We start from the raw sequence: 23,137 nt of genomic DNA, 5'->3' as shown, positions 1-23,137 counted from the left end.
TCTGAACCCATCGTCTATCGGTCTGATGACGATTAGACTCTGGGGGCGACGGCCAATATTTTGGGGTTTCCGGTGTAGCCAGCGGACATCCCGGCCAAGACTTCCTCTTCCATGAGCCGGTCACTGTTTACAGTCCGATTAGCAACTTGAGACGCGAGAATGGAGTCGGAGTTGAGAGAGAGTCTCAACTCCAACTCCATTCTCGCGTCTCAAGTTGCTAATCGGACTGTAAACAATGACCGGCGCACGGAAGAGGAAGTCTTAGCTCGGATGTCCGCTTGTCTAATCGTTGTCAGACCAATAGACGATGGGTTCTGAGATTGAGAGTGTTCAAACCATTGACATGTTAGTTTCAATGGTTTGGTTGCAGCAGGACATTTGCGGTTGTGTTTTCAGTGCAGCAGGTTCTGAAGCGCTCCTTTGGGTGCTCCGAGTTGAACATGTCTAAACTTAAGCCGCACTGAGCATTACGTCAAGGCAAAACTAGTTCTTGAAATGGGTACTGTTTAGGTGGAGCTCTTGGACAAGATGATAAAACTGTACTCTGTTCTCTCTAGGAAGACGTCTTGTACCAACATCCTCTGTTCAGAATGGACTCCTCATTTTGAAGAGCAAGCAGAGCAATCGTGAACTTTCTCTGCTCCATTTTTATTGTCAGCAACGTTTCTCCTCCAAACTTTGCAGCTCACGTTGTCGATGCGCCATGTTTTGAGCCGCAGCAAGTTGAGCATTTCTCAACTTTAGCTACATCGACCATTACATCAAGGCAAAAATAGCTCTAGAAACAGGTTCTATCTAGGCAGAACTTTTGAATGAGATGATAAAACTGTTGCAATTGCCAACTTTCTCTGCTCCATCTTTATTTTCAACATCCTTACGTCTTTTGTTACTTCAGCTTAGCTAGCCAACGTTAATTAGATTGCTTGCAAGCTGTTATCATATAGCAACGAGATGATTTGAGCTCTCTGTTACTAGAGACAGTCAGAGCTGTACTTTGTGTTTGAGCAGGAGAAATAAAGAGTCCTATTTAGCCGTGGCCTGACGATTTGGAAAAAGCCTTGAGTCATGCTCTATGTGTTATGTACAGTATGTTTGCCAATAAGCAAGGCATCATTAAACTGGCAGATTTGGGCGTGGGATTTGACTCGGCGCTTTCTCCTATACAAAGAGAGAGAGAGAGAGAGATCAGGGCCGAGCGAACCCCAGCTTCAAAATACTGTTGATCTTTGGCTTCTAGCAGGAGAATCTTTGGCAGGGAAGACCACAGCCTTCAGACTGATATAACTGGTCAACAGAGCGGTGGGTCTGTGATACTGAAGCGGGTGCGTGGGGGGGGAGGGGGGGATGGTTTGTGTAACTCAGGGCCGGAGGCTGGGCGGGGGGCGTGAGGGCGGGGGGCAGGGGGGTCCCGGGGGGGTGCGGGACGGCGGCGGGCCCGGGGGAAGCTGGCCGGACGGGGCCGATCGGGCGGGGGGGCCGGCGGGGCTGGCGGGGCTGGCGGTGCTCTGAGGCGGGCTGGGGGTGATCAGGGGGCGGTAGTCCGGCGGCGGCGGGGAGGGCGTGTGGATCGGGGAGCGGGGCTGGGCTTTGGCCGCCGCCGCCTCGTCCTTCACCCGGGTGAAATTGATGCACCGGCCCTGGAGAGAGAGAGAGAGAGAGAGACAGAGAGAGAGAGAGAGAGAGAGAGATCAGATATGATTAGAACATTTTTGGGATCAAATGTTTTTATTGATTTTCGTTTAATGTGAAGAGGCTTCTCAGTTTTGATGTCTGGCTCCATCATGCAGGTCGACCGGAGAACTGACTGTGTGCAAATACTGTCTAAATATATAACAACAACCCGGCTAGAAACACAGAGGAACCTGGGACTGTCTTCCGGTGGTACTGGATAATATAAACTGACTTGCTGCCAAAAAGAAAGTACAGTGGCACAGTGCCAAAAGGTATGGAAGAAAGAGCCTGTAGCATTTTGAGTGCACAATGTACAAACTGGGGAATTAATGCTTTAGAACCTGATAGGTAGAAATCTTATAAAATATGAGTATATATGCAATACTATATGTACAAATGGATCGGATTAGATTACAAATTGGATTGGATGAGAAATTACAAATTGAATGGGAATGCATTAACAGCAAGAATAAAAGTGCGCTCACTCACACACACACACACACACATATAGAGCATGAAGAACTGAATTAAAAGAGAAGAGGAGGTGAGACAGAGAGAAGAGAGAGCAACATGATACCAGCAAGGAGAAAGAGAGTCGGTCTAAAAAAAATATGAAATTTAAGTCAATTCTCTTAACAGGCTGTTATAAACTTTTGCCCTGTGGTCCGGCCAACCGCTGCTGCCCCCCCACTCCACCCCCCCCCCCCCCCACCCCCCTCGCTTAGCCGAACCTCCCGAAAGTTACCGCAGACTCCTGTCTAACGCCGACCCTGAACTGTACTGGGCCTCTCCTCTGGTCAGATGCAGATTTAAGCTGCTGGAGGAATGAGAAAGTCGGTACAAAACATGGAACCACAGTGAACTACACACTGTAAATGTATGCAGAGTCTGCTGAAGCATGCATTAATACACACACACACACACACACACAAAAAAATGCACATGCATGCCTATACAAACATGTACACACACTCAGGCAGAGGCCACATTTGGCAGAAAATCAAGCCAAACAGTCACACAGGACACATTCCAGTCATCCCGACTTGCAAATTAGCCGCTGAGAACGAAAAGAAATAAAAAAAAAAAAGAAAAGGAGAAGAAAGAGGACAAGAATCCCGCGGTTACCAGCAGTTTCTAGTCTGTCTCCACTAATCCAGTCTGGCATTCCTAGACTTCTATTAAAAAAAATAAAAAAATAAAATTGGAAACTAAGCCTCCAGGAGGATCTTCTCGGATTCTTTGAAACTGTTTTCTGAGCCGATGGAAATTCCTCATCCAGGAGGAGGAGAGGCAGGAAAACCCCCGCAGAGACGGAGCATGTAGCAGCGCTTTGTTTCTGCAATTACAGCACCGCAAGTGACCAGTGTATAGATTGTTTTAGATATGCATAATGTAAGGGTTATCGTCTCTTTTATGCAGCGGTGGAAGAAGTACTGAGGTCTTTTACTTCAGTAAAAGTAGCAATACAACAATGTAAAGATACTCCATTACAAGTAAAAGTCCTGCATTCAAAATCTTACTTAAGTAAAAGTACATAAGTATTGGCAGCAAAATGTACTTAGAGTATCAAAGTAAACGTACTCATTATGCAAACTGTCCCCATTTACAGAGTTATATTTTTCATAAATTATTGGAATATTAATACTGATTTATTGACATACATGTACATGTAAGCAGCATTTTAAAGTTGTCAACGTGAAGCTAATCTTAACAATTTAGCTATACTTTTGGGTAGTCTAATCTATAACAATGCTATTTTATAGTTATTTTATAAAGATGATCAAATGTTTTAAATATAAAATATTGATCTGAAAAGTAACTAGTAACTATAGCTGTGAAATAAATGTAATGGGGTAAAAAGTACAACATTTCCCTCCCAAAATGTAGTGGAGTATAAGTACAAAGTAGCATAAAATGGAAATACTCAAGTAAAGTACAAGTACCTCAAAATTGTACTTAAGTACAGTACTGGGGTAAATGTACTTAGTTACACCACTGCTTTTGTGTTCAGGTTATTAACTGGTACAAAAGGTTTTGAATGAATGATAGAAGAGATTTCAATTAATGAAAAAATTTGGATGGATGAAAAAAAGCACACTGTGAGGAGAGAAGGAGAGAAGATGCTAAGATGAAATCTTTTTTTTCCAAACCTTTTGTTTTACTTTCACTTTTTTCCACTTTGAAAACTTTTTTTCACTTTCAAACCCTTTTTTCAGTTTCAAAACTTTTTTTCACTTGCAAAATTCTGATACAAAATTCTGATACAACATCATCAGCGTCATTTGCAGTTTGTTAGAAACCAGTGAAAGAGATACAAAGTGTCTACTCAATGGCAGATATAATGCTGCATTTACCACAATAACATTGATAAAACCACCAGAAAAAACAGTGATAAAACCAGTTCAAACTCCTCTGTGTTTGCGGCGAAATCTGCATTTCATGTTTTGGATGAGAGATTCTGATACCGAGAGAGAAAAGTGAGTCTTCAACAGAGAAGTTTTTGAACTGAACGAGTCGTTTCTACATGTTCGTCCTCCTGTTAGCAGTTTGAGTCTTTGAACCTTTTCCTGGACAAAAGAAACTCTGCACTCCGTCTTTCTCGCTGACCTGCTCCACTGTCTGCCGTCTCACCAAGGTCATAAAACCGTCTAGGCCAGGGCAAATTACATGTGTGAGTGTGTGTGTGTGTGTGTGTGTGCGTGTGTGTGCGCGTGTGTGTGTGAGTATGTGTGAGAGATGCGGTCTGTCGGTGGAGACAGCTCTGGCAGTCGTCTGCATTAGGTATTACCTCATGTCCTTTAGCCAGCTAACTACTTCCCAGGGGGAGGCTGGTGTTTATGTGAATGAGCAAGAGGGAGAGAGAGAGAGAGAGAGAGAGAGGGAGAGAGAGAGAGAGAGGGGGGGGGGACAGAGAGAGAGAGAGAGAGAGAGGGAGAGAGAGAGAGAGAGGGGGACAGAGAGAGAGAGGGGGACAGAGAGAGAGAGAGAGAGAGAGAGAGAGAGAGAGAGAGAGAGAGAGATGGGGACAGCGAGAGAGAGAGAGAGAGAGAGAGAGGGAGAGACAGAGAGAGAGAGAGGGGGACAGAGAGAGAGAGGGAGAGAGAGAGAGAGAGAGAGAGAGATGGGGACAGAGAGAGAGAGAGAGAGAGAGGGAGAGACAGAGAGAGAGAGAGGGGGTTTCTAAAGTGTGTGTGAGAAGGTGCAACTGTGTTTTTGTGTTTGTGACTGTGTGTGTGTGTGTGTGTGTGTGTGTGTGTGTGTGTGTGTGTGTGTGTGTCCAGTGGACCAGCTCACCCCCACACACTGACGTCAGGGCAGTCAATGTAATGGCTGTGGTTTGGTGACACACACACTCTCATAATGACTGAGTCCTGTCTGAACTCACTCTGCTAATATATTAACTTTAGTGCAATGTGCTCACATCTACCACTGCTCAATGTTGTGCTTATTCATATATAAGTATACTATATATACACAAGGATATATATATAAGAATATAGAACTTATGAACTTGAACACTCAAAGCAATGAAAGGCATTTATGCAAACACACACACACACACACACACACATATAAACTCATGCATGCACACACACACATGCATTACATGTGCAAACACATGTTCTTTATATGCACAGGCACTACATGCACAAGTACAACTACACACACACATACACACACACACACACACACACACATACACACACACACCCACGCACACACAGTACAGAGGTCCCGTGTGAGTCAGGATTGAGGCCAAACCATGAGATGACTATATCAGACTGGGTTAGATAATGATACTCTGTAAGGCTCTGTCTGCACACACACACACACACACACACACACACACACACACACACACACACACTCACTCAGGCAGCGGCATGCCATACTGCTCTACATCATACTGTACTGAACCGATGCTAAGCAAACAAGGAGAGGGGTTAGTGGGTTTACTGCTGGGGGAGTGTGTGTGTGTGTGTGTGTGTGTGTGTGTGTTGGGGTGGTGGTGTGTGTGTACGGCTGGAAAACTCAAGCTCCAAACCAAGTATGTGAACACTTCAGGAGAAGAGATAGAATGAAAATGCAATAAACAAAAGCAAGAGAAAGAGAGAAAGGAAGCCTCCAGCTGAACATCTTTGTTTTCCTGGATTTGTTCCATCAGTTGTGTGGCTGCACTGTCGGATTCATTGGCAAAAGAAACATCCAGATGTAGAGATCATACAAGCACAACTTTTTACTGTGAGCTTGGCTGCACTTTGGCTCCATCACCAAGAGGATTTTGTTTTTGGAAGAAGTTTTGCTCTTTTTCCGACACCAAAAGTCACTGAAAAGTCATCTGGTAACTAGTAACTACAGAGGCAGTTTGTTTTACAACATATTAATTTGGTTATAGTCTGTCACATTAAAGTGGCAATCCTCAAGTTTCTTCGTGTTTTGTTTTTTTTAGTATTTAGTCTCCATCTTTGTCCCTCAGCCTCATTGCTGTGGTGTTTCTGCTCTGCACTTCCCACAGATCACCTGTCAATCAAACAGTGTGGGCGGAGCTTGGATTTCCAGTTGATGCAGTTTGAGTTTCTCTTTTCTTTGTCTGTTCAGCCATGGTGGCTATCGCTGCTCATGCTAACAACCCGGTTCTTCTTCTTCTGTTTATTACAAACAAAACAAAACAAATAAACGCATCACTTCCTGTGCGGCAGAGGCTTTTTCCCAGGAAAGCTACCAGACACCGGCTGTTTAGAACAGACAATGGGAAAGCTTTCATGAACTGGATATAGGTTGAATCACTGTTGTGTTATATAAATAGGATAAAGAGTAGCAAAACAGACATTTATTTATATGAAAATGTCGCAGATTATTAGGATGTAACAGGATAGGGAAGTGCAGGATTGATGCAAGAACTGCGACTCCTTATTTCATGTATTTCAGTATCTCATTGTAAACTGAAATAAAGGTCGGCTCAGTTCTCATTCTGTTTCTATAGGAGACGCTCAGGCTGGACTCATGACCTCATCGTACAGGATTGCGTCCAGGCCTCTCTCTCAAGGGGCGGCATTCAGCTGTTGCCGCGGCAACCCATGCACGGCGACGAAAAAAGCACCGCGGCAACAGAATGACCTTAAAGGATCCAGACTGAACTGAGCCAACTTGGTTTGATCTAGAGAGACAGAGTGTGTCTGTTCATCTGAATGCCGGCCGTTTTCAGTGTCTGACTCCATTCAAAAAACGTCTGGTAACTTTACCAAGGGACCGACTGAGGCTCCGAAACCCTCTGGCAGGCGATTTAACACCAAATCGCTCTCTTCAGGTAACACTTAGCGCAGGGAAACACGTGTCCTGCACTTCTTTCCACTCGTTCTCCTCTTTGAAATAAAACATTACACCCGACTGGAAGTTGCGCCCGGGCGGCCTTGCCTGGCCTGGGAAGTTTTTTTTCTGCCGCTTCGCAAAAAAAAAACCAAACCGCAAACGACTCGAGGAGGCGACGACATCACAGCGGAAAGACAGACGCGATTTTCTTCTGAGAGAAAGCATTGCGTCATGTAACCTCGCTAAAGGCTTCCCATGGGTGGAGAACATCTTAACGAAGGCAATCTAAATCCAAAATCTTTCTGATGCGACTGCCAGTGAGCTTTGGTGAAGATGTAATCGCCTCTGATTGGTGACTTTTTCTGTCTCATTTGGGCTGAGAGCTTATCTGGCGGCCGATTCGTCTCCTACCTGTTCTCCGTGCCAAGAAAACGCTCTTAAATGTGGAATTCCCGTTAAAAAAGATTATTGGAAAATTTTCCGCGAATAAGGGCTTGATTTTAACTAGCGCTCGGGGCCGGGGCATGATCAGCGGGGAGCCGGGCTGTGAGGAGAATTAAGATTGGAGAGGAGTGAGAGGAGTGCCGCGGGAGGAAGAGGAGGGGCTGGAAGAGAAAACAAATAAAAACAATAAAAGAAAAGGTGGAGAAGGCGTTCAAGGGAAGGCAGGAAGAGGGGAGGGAAGAGGAGAAGGCAGAGGAAAGGGAACAAGGAGAAGATGAAGATGAGGGAAAAGAAGATGACCAAGAGGAAGAAAAAGATAACAATGAGGGAAAAAGAAGGGGAGGAAGAAGAGAAGACACAAGAGGTAGAAGTAGAGGAAAGGGAGCAAGGAGAAGAAGAAGAAGAAGAACAAGAAGAAGAAGAAGAAGAAGAAGAAGAAGAAGAGGGAGAAGAAGGGGAGGAAGAAGAGAAGACACAAGAGGTAGAAGTAGAGGAAAGGGGGAAGAGGAAGAAGATGATAATGAGAAGGAAAAATAAGAGGAGGAAGGAAGGTATAGGAAGAGGAGAAAGCAAAGGAGGTACAAGTAGGAGAAAGTGAAGGAGAAGAAGAAGCAGAAGAAGAAGCAGAAGAAGAAGAGGGAGAAGAAGAAGACCAAGAGGAACAAGATAATAACGATGCGAATGATGCGGAAAAAGAAGAGGAGGAAGAAGAGAAGACACAAGAGGTAGAAGTAGAGGAAAGGGAACAAGGAGAAGAGGAAGAAGAAGAAGAAGAAGAAGAAGAGGGAGAAGATGATGATGAAGAAGAGGATGACCAAGAGGGAGAAGATGCTGATGAAGAAGAGGATGACCAAGAGGAAGAAGATGATAATGAGAAGGAAAAATAAGAGGAGGAAGGTGGGAAGAGGAGAAAGCAAAGGAGGTACAAGTAGGAGAAAGTGAGGGAGAAGAAGAAGCAGAAGAAGAAGAAGAGGGAGAAGATGATGTTGAAGAAGAAGAAGAAGAAGAAGACCAAGAGGAACAAGATAATAACGATGCGGAAAAATAAGAGGAGGAAGAAGATAAATGTGTGGTAGAGGTAGAAGAAAGAGAACAAGGAGAAGAAGAAGAACAAGAAGAAGAAGAAGAAGAGGGAGAAGATGATGATGAAAAAGAGTATGACCAAGAGGAAGAAGATGATAATGAGAAGGAAAAATAAGAGGAGGAAGGAAGGTATGGGAAGAGGAGAAAGCAAAGGAGGTACAAGTAGGAGAAAGTGAAGGAGAAGAAGAAGAGGAAGAAGATGATGTTGAAGAAGAAGAAGAAGCAGAAGACCAAGAGGAACAAGATAATAACGATGCAGAAAAAGAAGAGGAGGAAGAAGAGAAATGTGAGAAGTAGAAGAGAACAAGGAGAAGAAGAAGAAGAAGAAGAAGAAGAAGAAGAAGAAGAAGAAGAAGAAGAAGAGGGAGAAGATGATGATGAGAAGGAAAAATAAGAGGAGGAAGGAAGCTAGGAAGAGGAGAAAGCAAAGGAGGTACGAGTAGGAGAAAGTGAAGGAGAAGAAGAAGCAGAAGAAGAAGAGGGAGAAGATGATGTTGAAGAAGAAGAAGAAGACCAAGATAATTACGATGCATAAAAAGAAGAAGAGGAGGAAGAAGAGAAATGTGAGGTAGAAGTAGAAGAAAGAGAACAAGGAGAAGAAGAAGAAGAGGAAGAACATGAAAAAGGAGAAGATGCTGCTGAAGAAGAAGACGTCCAAGAGGAAGAAGATGATAATGAGGAGGAAAAAAGAGAAACATAACAAAGGACAAAACTAAAAATACTTTAAACTGATGAATAATACACCAAAATTCACTTCGCCAAACATGTCAGAGGATTAAAAACATCCACAGAAAAATCACCTTTCCCCAAAATAGAGCTCAAGTCTTCCATCCAGCAGAAACCACATCCAACACAAACCTTTATCTGGGGCTTTTTGATACAAAAAAAGGATCAGGGAAGCAAAACTAAACCATGTGGCTGATCCGAGAAGAAGGGAGATTTTTACCAGTTTACACACACACACACACACACACACACACACACACACACACACACACACACGAACACATCAGAAAATAGTTCTTCACAGCTAGGAGTATGTCTGGGTGTGAGCCATATAGCTCTGCTTTATATCCACTTTATGGTGTTTAATGTGAAGCAGGTGTGAGAGCAGGAGGCGGGCCAGGAGAGGTGTTGGCCAGGAAACCAACACCGAGAGAGGAGGAGGAGAAGAAGAAGAGATGAGTAATAGGTAGACGCACTAGACTTGACTTGACTTGGGTTCTGGTGACTTGGGACTTGACTCTGACTTGTACTCTGATGACTTGAAAAGGTTTCTAAAGTCTTGACTTGAGATCTTGTGTTTGTGTAAATGACTTAGATTGAAAGTGATGAGATTTGTTCCAGCAGACGACTGAATTTAAATTCTGTTTTCTGAATTTGTATGGAATGATTGAATTTATTGAAGTTGAAACTGATTATAGAAATCAAACTCATGATGCTCTTACCAAGTTTTTATCCTATTAAACCCATATTGCATTGAAAAGTCCTAGATATTTAGTTTTCTTTAAGATATTAAATTGATACTGGACTCTTGATTTGTTCTGACTTGACTTGCTGTTGTACATTTAGACTTGAGACTTGACATTAATGACATGACTTGACTTGAGACTTCACTCTTCACTCTTCTGCAGATCTTGAGTCGTGAATATCAAACATCTCTCTGTAAACTCCTCACACTACCAGATAATTTTTGGAAACAATCAGTCCTAACCAAGCCTCTGTTCAAAATTTCCCCTTCCAATTGTCCGGAAAGGAAAATGTGGTGTAAATCCGCCCGGTAATCCTCTAGTTTCCTCTATAGTTTCTCCCCAGCCTTAGGTGTTAGTCACTGCAGGAACACACACCGCAGAAATGAGAAGGAGAGTGTGAGGGAAGAAGGGAGAGAACGTAAACGATGGATGAAGACAGAGAGGAAAGGAGGGATGAGAGAAGAAGAAGAAGAAGAAGAGGGCGGTGCATGTAAAACACTGCAGGGAGGAACTGTATGGAGGAAGGGAGGAACTGGAGTGAATGAGAGTGGGTGGGGGGGAAAGCGTTTGATGGAATGATTAGAAACCAGGCTAGAGTTTTCTTTTCAGTCGTTATAGTATATTTCCCATGGTGCACTGCTGAGGTACTCACATGGTCCCCGGGCTGGGGCCTCATCAGAGACACCTGGTCGTACCCGCGGCGAAACAGAGCCCAGATGGCGTCCAGTTTACCCTGAAGAGAGAGAGGAGAGGAGAGGAGAGGAGAGGAGAGGAGAGGAGAGGAGAGGAGAGGAGAGGGAGAAGATTCAGCACTTTGACTGTGGTGTCTTCACCTAAATCCCCAACCAACACAATGCAAAGGTTAAAGCTGCAATATGATACTTTTTTAAAATGAAAAAAACAAATAAATAGGATATATTATACGTTTATCAGTCTGTGACACTGTGTGCTCATGCCTAAATTCCCCCCGTTTGCCTGAATTCGGCTTTTCAATGATGTTCAGGACGTTTTGAGGTGTATACGAATCACAGCAACAACAACAACAACAACAACAACAATGGAGGAAAGCAGGGAGAAAAGAAGAAGAGTGAAATTAAACAGTTCAGAAACACGGTGAACGTCAGCGTCAGATCGGCTGCGGAGGCTTTGCGCTGCCGGTGACTTCAGCTTCAGGAGAGATGACATCATCAAGATGAGTGACAGGTGTTGGGGGGCGGGGATTTGACCAACTGAGGGAGAGGAGGAGGGCGCGGCTAACAACTGTATCGGCGAGCACTAGGTGGTCGATATCATAATTTAATTCCCTGATTCATCCAAAGATCTTCAGGCGTGATTAAGTGTTTTCCACCCACACTCACTGGTTAAAGGAGGGGTATCTTTTGCTTTTTCAGTAATTTTATATAATAGCCTGGTGTCTATAAAATACATCTGTTAAGTTTTTTTCAGTAAAAATCGTTTAGTTATAGCTTTAGCTATTCACTTCCCAGTGTTTGTTTCGCACCTACAAGGAAATAGGTTGTTTACATAAGCAGCTTCTTATGCTAATGAGCTACTGCTCTGATTGGCTGGCCATTCTAGAAGGCCCGCCCTCCTCTTGGCGCTGATTGGTCAATTTCAGACAGTCCAGCGTCTACATAGAAACTGGAGCAAAATCTGACTGGCTTGCACGAGGGGCGTGTTTTATAGTTGGTGACTGTGGGGAAATGGCATAGAAACATGATTCAGTTTTTTTACTGTGATTACTTCACACCTCCAAGAACCAAAATCACCATAAATACTAAGAATTGCCACATCCTAGGATACCCCCCTTTTAAAGTACATTCTCACCACACAGTCGGTCATGTGTGTGGACATTCACCGCTTCCCTACACTGACTAATGTATGAACAGTGTGTAATTTCCCTAAGACTCAGTGCAGGTCTGTGTGCAGAGCTGTGTCATGTTTCAGGCTCTTTAGAGTTTAAAGGAAGCAGTGTTCATGTAGAACAGGAACTGCTGCTGCTGTATGAAAGACCTGCGTTGTTTCACAGGACTTTACTGTAATGTAAGATTAAAACACACTCTCATGATGATTAACTCCTGTCTGAAATGTACATACGATTCTGTAATGTTATTTTGGTGTTGTGTGCAAAATCGACAGTTGGGGAATTTTGTGCTCATGCAACTTTGAAAAATAGCATCTGTAAATTTGGACAGACAAGAGTTTAAATTAAGGTTTTCTTTAAATTAAGTTTAAATTAAGTTTTAAATTAACTACTTTTAAGTTTTTAAATGCTGCTCTTAAGTTGACAATGCACTTTGCTCACTGTGTTTTGCACCCAGTTTTTATTTTTTTATTTATTTAACTATTCAGATTACTTGTTAATTATTGTTTAATTTGTTATGCATCAAACTCTGGGAGCGTTGAATCTTGAATTTGATCTTGAATCTTTAATCTTCCATATTGTTGTTGTTGTGTAAAAACCTCCTGAAAACCCTCTAGATACTAGAACTCTAAAACGCATGGTGGTCAAGCTGCAAACAAGGTTTTCTTGACATGAGTCTGATAGGAAAAGTAGATGTGGTTATTTTTAGCAGCACAGAGGCCCGTTGTCCTCCGGTCCTGAGTGGAACAGTCTGTGTTTACCTGGATGGGCGTGTACCACTTCCGGTTCTGCGGCGGCTTCTTGTTGTGAGCTTTCTTAGGTTTGGGCTCGTACGGCTCGAACTCCTGCTCCGGCATTTTCACCACGGCGTTCTTCGGCTTCTCCAGCTTCGCCCCCTCCTCCGTCGAGCCCTTCCCCCCCCAACGCACCTACAGACAGAGACACAGAGGATGTGCAACGGAACAGAAGGAGTGAATCTTTAGAAACATGAAAAATGAATATGAAACCATTCAGGTAGTTAGCATAATGTATATATTCTTTCTGATGTAAAATGGTAAGTTCAGTGGCTTGCTCAAGGACACTTCTACGGGAAATACTTTGGCTTTTGTGGGAATCAGGATTAAGTACACACTAAAAAGTAAAATGGCTTACAGAAAACTTTAAGGTTTATTCAAATTGTAACTATAGGGGAACCCAAGAAGGTTCCCTGAAGAACCCCTTCATGCAAGATCCCTGAGGGAACTTCTGCAAATGTATGTGACTTCTCCAAGGAACTTTTAAGGATTTTTTCCTAGGTTCTTCTTCTTCTTCTTCTTCTTAATAATAATTATAATAATAACTTTATTTATATAGCACTTTTTTTTAACATCATTACAAAGTGCTTAGACAACAATGAGACAATGTAAAATAACTGAAAAAAGAAAAGAAAAATAAATAGATGAATAAATAAAATAGAAAATTATTGGCCTTGTGGATCTTGGTGAAGCCGTGGAACAGAAGGAGTGAATCTTTAGAAACAAGGAATATGGGTTATATATCAGTTTGTCAATATTGGACTTTCAGTGAAAATCTGATATCAGCCAATCAGTGTAGCCCGCTGCTGACATGATGAAGGTGAGGATATGATTGTGTCAGTCTGAAAAACCTGCAATGAAACCTGCCTTAAAGAGCTGCTAACACTAAAATAATAGTTTTATTCTGAGTTTTAGTGTCCCATGATGGTCTAAATGCTGTTTCAGAGGCTTTTCCACCCTGACAAGAAGAAAACTCAGGGGGGAAACACTGAATACTTGGATTTTTTGGCATGAAAATGGTCACATTTAAATATGCAGAATATTGGCATAAAATATCAGCTATTAGCAGCTTCAACGCTAATCGAAATGGGAATGAATATAAAGAAATAGTTTTGCAAACATGGTAATTTGGAGGAGTAAGCCGGGGTTTCCACCAGCAACCTTGGACAGGTCTGGCTTCTTTTTGTCATTATTTACAGTAGAAAGAGTGTGTTGCTGCACATTACTGACAGTGCTGAAGCTCTGCAGGTTTTAGCACACAGTCCTGAACACGTTTAGTTAAAAAACATTTCAACTTTTAGTTCCATGCTTCAGATTTTCAACTGTCACATCTCTAGCCATGACCAACGGCACTCCGAAACATCTTATTTCCATCTGTTTTATTGGATAAGAAGTAATGTTAGAGGCTTGCAGCTTTAGGTGTGTTTGTCAGTTAGCGTTATGCATGTGTATTTGTTGTCGTCTCACCTCCATCCTCTTGATCCCTCCGACTCCTCTGCCTCCGTAGTACGAAGCGTCCACAGTGGGCCACTTCTTCTTGGGAAAACCATCTTCATCATCTGACTCCTGAAACACAGATAATTGTACAGAAATTGACTTTTTTCCTCCCTTCTATCACATTCTGACAGATTCAGGGGCTGCTGATACTTTTAAATGTGGTAAATGTGCAATTTTCACTCTTTCCTGAACACTTGACAGTTCTTTTCATAATTGCTCTTGGAGAGAAGAAGGAGGTTTCAATGGATTCGACACCTTCGGGTCAGAGAGTGAAAGAGTGGAGCAAATTTATTGCTTGGTAACGAAACACCACAGCAAACAAACACTCATAGACTCTAATTATAGTGTCTTTGAATGAGTGTGAGTATACTATAGTACCATAACATGCAGTATAAAGCAGCGGTTCTCAAACCTTTTGGCTTGTGAACCTTAAAATGAAGCCCGTCAGGCTCCAGGTACAGAGTGGAGAACTGAAAATTATTTTCTCTTTTCACGTCATTTTATTTGATTATGAGGAGGCTGAGAGGCTGAAAACTATTCAGTGTTTCATAAGAAAAAAGCTAAAATTATTGAAAAATCTGACAAATTACACATGGTAATAAATCTGTACAGTAGAAATATGTTTTTGTTCCTATTCCATAAATCATTTCATGACCCCCCCCCCCCCAAAATCATCTTGCGGCCCCATGGCGGGTCCCGACCCCCGGTTTGAGAACCACTGGTTTAAAGGACAAGAGGAGAAGTCCATCCATTAGAGTTCTATAGAATCTGATAATAAAACCTCTATCACTAATTTTACTACTATTACTAATGGTATAAGTACTACTACCATTACTACTATTCTTAATAATAGTATACTATTCTACTTCTATTTCAACTACTAGTACTATTATTATTGCTAATAGTATAACTACCACTACTACTACTATGACTAATAGTATAACTACTACTACTACTACTACTACTAATAGCATAATCATTACTACTACTACTATGACTAATAGTATAACTACTACTACTACTACTACTACTAATAGCATAATCATTACTACTACTACTATGACTAATAGTATAACTACTACTACTACTACTACTACTATTACTAATAGTATAACCATTACTACTCCTGTTACTGCTGTTGCTGCAGCTACTTCTACTATAATCATAATAAGGTATTTATAAGCTGTATTTGAATAACACGTCTCTTAAAGTTAGAGTACTATTACTGTTAGAAAAGCAGTAAAATAAAAAGGAACAAAACAATCGTGTCAACAATCAGCTGTACTAACTTTGTTGTCATAAACTGCTGTCACTGGATATAAAACACAGGTCCTGTTAGCACTCCCCCGCTCTCTACTGAACAGATTCAGCTGATTGTTTTGCTTCTTATCGTGGGATCAAACCCACCGAAACATGTGCAGGCACATTTTGGTGGCCTTAACCGCTGTAATCTGTGTATAATAAGCTTGAATTATCCATTACCAGCCTGTGTGGTCTTTGATGTGTATCTGTACCACTCATAAATACTGTATATAAAAAGAAATAGATGCAGTCCTTGTTGTTAGTTCCTGAAGTACAGCCTGAAGCCAATTTTCATTACTACCATGTTTTCACAGCATTTCCACTGAACTGTACCTTGTTCCAGCCAAACTGAAGGAATCAAATTTTAAAAAGTATTCATGTTTTACTGGCATTGGATTTACATCAGTGTGTGTTATTCCTCTGTTCCATTGAGACTGTTTTTTTTAAACATTTGGCATCAAATGTTCCTGGTTTCCTGCGGGGGTACATGCGTGTGTATGTGTATGTGTGTGTGTGTGTGTGTGTGTGTGTGTGTGTGTGTGTCTATGTGTCTGTGTGTCTGTGTGTGTGTGTGTGGGGTGGGTGGGGGGGGGGGACTCACAGGCTCAGGAGGAGGTGGAGGAGGAGGCTCTTTGATCACCTGTGGCAGGATAAGGAGACGGGACATTTTCATGAATATGAGAACTGGGAACAACAGGCATTGATTAGCAAGTCTACAAACATATTGATCACATCGTCTCTGCACTGTCTGGATCAATTTCCTCTTCCAAAGAGATACACAACACTCACAGCATCACTGAGGTTGTTGTAATACAACTTTATTAGGCCTACAAACACCATGTATAACAAGAAACCGTTCAGGTAGTTAGCATATGTATATGTTCCTTCTGATGTAAAATGTAAATACTACAAGATTTTCTTTTATTTATATGGTGCTCAGTGAGTGAGCAGGCAGCCGTTCAGTGTCTTGCTCAAGGAAACTCTGATGGGAAATACTTTGGTTTTTGTGGGAATCAGGATTAAGTCCAGGCTAAAAAGTAAAAGGGCTTACAGAAAACTTTAGGGTTTATTCAAATTGTAACTATAGGGGAACCCAAGAAGGTTCCCTGAAGAACCCCTTCAGTAAGGTTCAAGAACTCTGAGGGAACTTCTGCAAGGAACTTTAAAGGATTTTGTCTTATGAGGATCCCTGAGGTTTTTCTTCTTCTCCTTAATAATAATAATAATAATAATAACAATAATAATACTTCATTTATACACTTTATTTATACAGCACTTTTCTTAACATCATTACAAAGTGCTTAGACAGTGACAACAATGAGACAATGTAAAATAACAATAATATATATATAATAATAATAATAGAAAAAAAGAATATAAAAATAAATACATAACTAAATAAAGTAGAACATGATTGGCCCTTTGGATTGATGAAGCTGTGGTTTTTACAGTGTTAAGGGTAAAGTAAGTGCTGCTGGTTAAAAGCTGCCACTTACTGCATGAAGTGCAGTTTGTGTTGCTTACCACAGTGCAGCAGAGCGGCCAGAACCACCACATGAAGAGCAGGGCGAGCAGCAGGAACAACACCAGCAGGGTGATGAGGAGGATGGTGCCGTCAAACTGAGGAGGAGACACACACAACAGGCACATAATTATACTACACTACAAACACTAGTACTGCTTTTTAAACCTGTATTTATCCAGGGAAGGTTGACTGAGCAAGCGTCCACTTTCTCCTCCCTGATTTTCCTTGTTCCTCTGTTTCTCTAACCCTAGGCTGCTGTCTCTGCAGTAGTAGTAGTAAAAGTAGAAGAAGTAGTAGCAGTATTAGTAGTAATAGTAGTGGTAGGAGTTGTAGTAGTAAGAGTAGTAGAAGGAGGAGTAGTAGCAGTAATAGTAGTAGTAGTAGGAGGAGCAGCAGTAGTAGTAGGTGTAGTAGTAGTAGGAGTAGTAAGAGCAGTAGGAGGAGAAGTAGTAGGAGTAGTAGGTAATAGAAGTATACTAGTAGTAGCAGTAGCAGCAGTAGTAGTAGTAGTAGTAGTAGTAGCAGTAGCAGTAGAAGTAGCAGTAGCAGCAGTAGTAGTAGTATTAGCAGTAGTAGTAGTAGTAGTAGGAAGAGGAGGAGGAGTAGGAGTTGTAGTAGTAGTAGCAGTGGTACCAGTATAATCATAGTAGCAGTAGCAGTAGTTGTAGGAGTAGTAGTAGTAGTAGTTGTAGTAGCATAATCGTAGTAGTTGTAGTAGTAATAGTAGTAATAGTAGTCATAGTAGAAGTAGTAGTAGTTGTAGTAGTAGTAGTAGTAGTAGCAGTAGTAGTAGTAGTATTAGTAGTTGTAGCATAATCACATTTGTAGTAGTGGGAGGAGGAGGATGGATGTAAGGAAGGAAAAGCCTCCAGACTGGTTTTCCTTCTTCTTGAGTTCTGTCACAGTTAAAAGTCGCGCTGACGCCATTTCTGATGACAGCATTACATTTACATTGTGTGATTTCTTAACGGATCCATCATTTACTCTGCTCACTTCAGAGGAGGCAGTGTGGACAGGACAAGCATGGTTCCCATTACAGACTGATGATGGTGGATCACATGTGGTTAGACTTTCCCCTATCTATCTTGTGGCGAAGACATGGGGTATTTATCTGAGCTCAACATCACACACACACACACACACACACACACACACACACACACACACACACACGGTATACAGTTATCCTGAATATCCTGAATTATTAAGGCAGATATTTCTTTCTTAAATGTTCCACAGCAGAAACAAATTAGTATCTTGTAACACAAAACCATCTCAAATTGCGAGGTACCAGAACAGAGGTGTGACCAAGTCAACTTCGCTCGAGTCCCAAGTCAGTCTCAAGTCTCAAGTCAAGTCCCAAGTCTAAATGTAGATTACCAAGTCGAGTCCAAGTCAAGTCCATGTCATTAATGTCAAGTCTCAAGTCTAAATGTAGAACAGCAAGTCAAGTCAGAACAAATCAAGAAAAAAAAAATAAAGAAAACTAAATATCTAGGACTTTTCAATGCAATATGGTTTTAATAGGATAAAAACTTGGTAAGAGCATCATGAGTTTGATTTCTATAATCAGTTTCAACTTCAATAAATTCAATCGTTCCATACAAATTCAGAAAACAGAATTTAAATTCAGTCGTCTGCTGGAACAAATCTCATCACTTTCAATCTAAGTCATTTACACAAACACAAGATCTCAAGTCAAGACTTTAGAAACCTTTTCAAGTCATCAAAGTACAAGTCAGAGTCAAGTCCCAAGTCACCAGAACCCAAGTCAAGTCAAGTCTCGAGTCCAAGCCATGTGACTTAAGTCCCTACCTCTGTACCAGACTATTGCCTGCAACTTCCAACAGTTGAGAAGATTTCTGATTTATCCAAACAGTTCCTCTTGAGGATGGAGCAGAAGGGAAATAGCAGTTTAGCAAACAATGCAGGAAAAAATGAGACTTCTTAAAGTGGGGACATCTGTATCTTGCAGCTTCTTGCAGCTATGATGTGTGTTTTTCCGCTCCCAGTGATGTGGGAGAACTACAAAGGTTGAAATCCCTCGATGAGGCGCTTTGGGAGGGTTTGGGGATGGGCTGGGAGGGATTGGCTTTGTGTGTGGAGTTTCTTTTTTAATCTTTGTTTATCCATACATAGTAGACCTTCTTCCTTTATTTATCCATAGATAGAAGACCTTCCTACTCAGTGTGACTTAAGCCTGCATGGGGTTTGCTGCAGTAGGCATGCAGTGTTTGGCGTGACTTCAGCCTATATGGCTCAGTTTAGTGGGGAGAAGCAGTTAATTGCTATGGTATGTCTAATTGAGCTCTGTATACCATGCACCACAACACAGCCTTTTAAATATATAATGTCACGCCATTTTCAGAGAGGGAGAGGGAGGCTGTGGCTCTGGCCCATATGTTCCAACATAAGTGTTATATTTTGTTAAATTGAATTAAATTGCATCTTATTGAATCTTGGTTTTTCCAGGAAATGAAGCGCCATCTTGCCTCATATTCACACCGGGGAGTGGCTCAGTACAGCTGCAGTCTGCTGCTGCTGGCTGCTGAGCAGCTCCACTTCAGGGATTGAGGTGTTAAAGGATAAGTTCAGCAATTTTGGACCTATATATAATTAGTCTCTTCCATCCCTGTAGTACTTGGACCCACAGACAGTATTGGCTCCAGAGTCAGCTGAAGTCAGTTGAAGCAGCGAGCTCCACTGCCTCTTGTTGCAACAATGAGTCCAAACTGTTTGTCTGAATATCTCCAGAAAGCTGCCTGTGAAAACGATACGGAAATGGCCCGTCTCTGCGGCCCGGAGAGCAGCGGCACCGCACCGTTTCCACTCAGCGGATCGTCTTCTACCAAACTCTACTGTTTACAATCTGACCTGACCGTCCAGAGCTAGATCGCTCCGCCTTTCCGGAACCGCCTTTCACCCTACAGCGGTCTGTGCTGCGGCAGAGAAAAATAGTTCTGTGATTTCCTAATTAGTCAAAATGTGTGTAATGGAGGAATTTTGTCATGAAATCAGAGCTAATTTTAATTTATGTACTTTGCAACTTTTCCATTTCCTCTCAACTACAAATGGCTTTTCTGGAGATATTTTGACAAACCCCATTTCAACCAACAGCTGACTCTGCAGCCAATATTGTCTGTGGGTCCAAGTACTACAGGTATAGAAGAGGTCCAAAATCGCCAAACTTATCCTTCAGATGCCTTCCTCAAGCGCAGTTTGATGGTTGCTGTTATGGGAGCGGAGAGTTTTTCTCATTCTCTTTCCCAGCCGGTCCGGCAGTTGAACCGGCGCCTTCTACAGTCACAAGCCTGCTGCTCTAACCTCTAGTCTCCTGTCACCCCGGGGGGTTCAGAGGGACGTTTCTGGGTGGATCACGACTCCAAAAACCCCTGCGGTTTGGCTCCAGAAAAAAAACAGGGGGGGAAATAACAAAATTGAGAAAGGGAAGATGAAAGAGACAGAGGGAAAAGGGAAACTTGCCGCAGAGAAAAAACAACAGGCTTCTAGGAAAAGTGACAGTAGGAGATGGAGGTCGGAGAAGACCGAAGAAAAAGGAGGAGGAAGAGTGGAAACCACATAGAGTAGATACAAAAAACAAAAAGCGCCTTTTTATTTAATACGAAACACACTAAATCTCAAGTGGGAATCTACAGTGTAATTCTGACTTTAAACTGTTTAAACCCCCAGATCAAAACAGTATCCATCATCATTTTAGGGAAGAACTCAGCACTACAGAAAGCCAGTAAGTTTAATATATAAATTACTAATAAAGAAACTACACAGGTACAAAGACGAAAAAGTAGAAAGTCGTACTTTTTATTGCATGCTAGTTGCATAACTGCTGTACTTTTGCTTTCATTTTAGCTTTAGCTAGTCTGGTAACTAAATGGTTGAAAAATGCTTAAGTTTTGTCTTAAACTACACTAATTTGATTCTACTGGGTGACGTTAAAAGATGAATTTTCTGCAGTACGAATGCGGGTTAAATGGCGCTGCATTAGGAGCGGCTACTTACACACTCTGTGGTGGTGATGTGCACGTTGCTGGTGATGAAGGACAGGCCGTCATTCATGCTCACTTGGAGGTAAATCACCCTGAAACAACACAACAGACACACATAAGGGAAGGATCTCAATATTGTAAAGTAACATCTGCCATTCGGTCGATGCCGCAGTCCAAAGAAATCTTACAATACCCAGATTGCACACATTTTCAGCATCTGTGGGAACGGGAATGTACCGCTAACCCTGGTAGCATTAAGGCTGCGTTCACACCCAGCATGTTCAGAGCGGTTTGTTTGAACTCTGCGGTTTTTCCTGCTTCAGTTCAGTTGGTTTGTCCGGGTGAGAACGATGACCTTTGAACTCTGGTCGCACCAAATAATGGCACCGAATGTCTCAGTCCTTTAACTGAGGTGCGGTTTGACTACAGGAAACCACCCCGAAACACAAGGGATTATGGGTAGAAGGAGATGGACGCAGGTTCCTCATGCTTGGAAAAGCCTAGCAGAACAAAATGAAGTCTGGACTGATGCTCATATTCAGGTGTTTCTTCATGTGTTCTTAACTGGTATGAACACCACAGAAGAAGAGACAGACAAGTCCATCATGTTAGATAAAGTTATGGGAACTGGAATCAGATTTGTTTTGATGACAGGTGACCAAAACTCTGTCCAGTAAACAAGCTACTTGTGAGTCATGTGACTTTTGTATACAAAGTCCCAGTTCTCTGGTATTTGGTCAGTTTGAACCCAAATGAACCAAATAAAAAAAAAAAACATACAACAAAATCAACTTTTCCACTCTGGTTGGGACCAAAGAAAACAAACTGTAGGTGTGATCGCAGCCTCAGTTCCACGCTCTGCTCACCGAGCCACACGGCTGGCATGGAGTCCGATGAGCTTGAAGTGAATGGAAATGGAAAAACACAACCTGCCATGTTGGCAAAAGGACACAACCATGCAGTTTGTATCAGTGCCAAGATACCCAGCTTACTGCACTCTCAGGAGTGGGAACAACACACTTCAGTAATGATTTTACTTACTTGGTCACAAGATGATTTGTGCAGTATGACAAAAATATGGAATATAATTGAATGTATGTATCAGCTGATTGTATTAGGGACATCTTCCTTGCTTTATGTCTTTCTTTTATGTTTTAATTATTCCTTGACAGTATCTTATGTTGCTCCCATTGCTTTAAATCCCTTTAACTGGTTCTCTGATATGCTGTGATTCCACTGTACGGTCTTTTACTGCTCTTTTATCACTAGTAAATCACTTTGTAAGCTTGTTTTAGAAAGGTGATATATATATATATGTAAAGATTGATTGATTGATTGATTCATTGAGTCAAAGCCCCTTTTGAACAATCCATACCTCAATTGTCTCACAGCTTAAAAATCCTTCTCTAACTCATCTTCTTCTACCTCTCTTCTGTTGTGATTGGTATAGATTTAATAAGGGAAATCAATAAGGGAAAATGGCTTTTACCTGGATTCTCCTGGTCAGTGTGCTTCATGAAAACAGTAATATTTTGTACATTCTGTGTATTTCTAATGTACAAAATGTCTTAACGAGTCATTTAGTCTCATATTTAACCTTCAGATCTTATGCTTCTTAAACCAAGAGAGACATTCTGCAGTGAGGAGAGATAACTCCACTTGTCTCCAATGCAGCGTCACTTGTTTCAGGAGTTTTCTAGAAATGAGTGTCAGTCTGTTGAAACCAGTCAGAATAAGGCAGATCACTGCTCTGCTGTCAAGAAAATGACTCTTGACTCTACTAAATTCTTCAAACAAGTTGATTTGCATTGGAAACAAGTGCAATTATCAAAACTCATTGGCAGATTTATTCACTTGTTTTAAGAAAATACAAATTTTAGGACTCTAAATGACTTGTTAAGATGGAGATTTTTTGCAGTTAATGTATTGACATATTTTTAATCTTTGCGTTCAGGGCAGTTTCTTGTGAAATAGTGACATTTGCTGCCTCTAGGCTTCTTCCAAGATCAAAACAGCCTGAAAATTGGAAAACTAAATTGCTAAATTGGTATCAAAGTTCACTATTCTGCAACAAGGACCTCTCCAGTCTGCATCGCTTTATTTTTTTAGGGTTTTGGGGCAAAAAGGTTGAGAACCAGTGGGCTGTTATCATTCCTGAAGCAGCAGTGAGT

The 23,137-nt window shown here is 41.8% G+C and overlaps 1 protein-coding gene across 1 annotated transcript in view; it reads right to left on the bottom strand.

Moving 5' to 3' along the window:
- Positions 1–1,358: 1,358 nt before the first annotated feature.
- Positions 1,359–23,137, bottom strand: part of antxr1c (ANTXR cell adhesion molecule 1c) — a 57,049-nt gene continuing 35,270 nt past the window's right edge. Inside the window, exons 12-18 of the mRNA XM_071544148.1 lie at positions 20,980–21,058; positions 16,962–17,057; positions 16,039–16,077; positions 14,106–14,204; positions 12,606–12,773; positions 10,633–10,713; positions 1,359–1,637 (exon numbers count right to left, since the gene is read on the bottom strand). Coding sequence (XP_071400249.1) covers positions 1,359–1,637; positions 10,633–10,713; positions 12,606–12,773; positions 14,106–14,204; positions 16,039–16,077; positions 16,962–17,057; positions 20,980–21,058 — 841 coding nt within the window. The remainder of the gene's footprint in view (positions 1,638–10,632; positions 10,714–12,605; positions 12,774–14,105; positions 14,205–16,038; positions 16,078–16,961; positions 17,058–20,979; positions 21,059–23,137) is intronic.

Source organism: Centroberyx affinis, unplaced genomic scaffold (assembly GCF_046629955.1).
Source record: "Centroberyx affinis isolate AG114_WGS23_722 - 3 ecotype Tasmania unplaced genomic scaffold, CSIRO-AGI_Caff_v1 ptg004475l_1, whole genome shotgun sequence".
NCBI lineage: Eukaryota > Metazoa > Chordata > Actinopteri > Beryciformes > Berycidae > Centroberyx > Centroberyx affinis.
The sequence above is the reverse complement of the archived record's forward strand: the minus strand, read 5'-3'. Positions and strand labels throughout refer to the sequence as shown.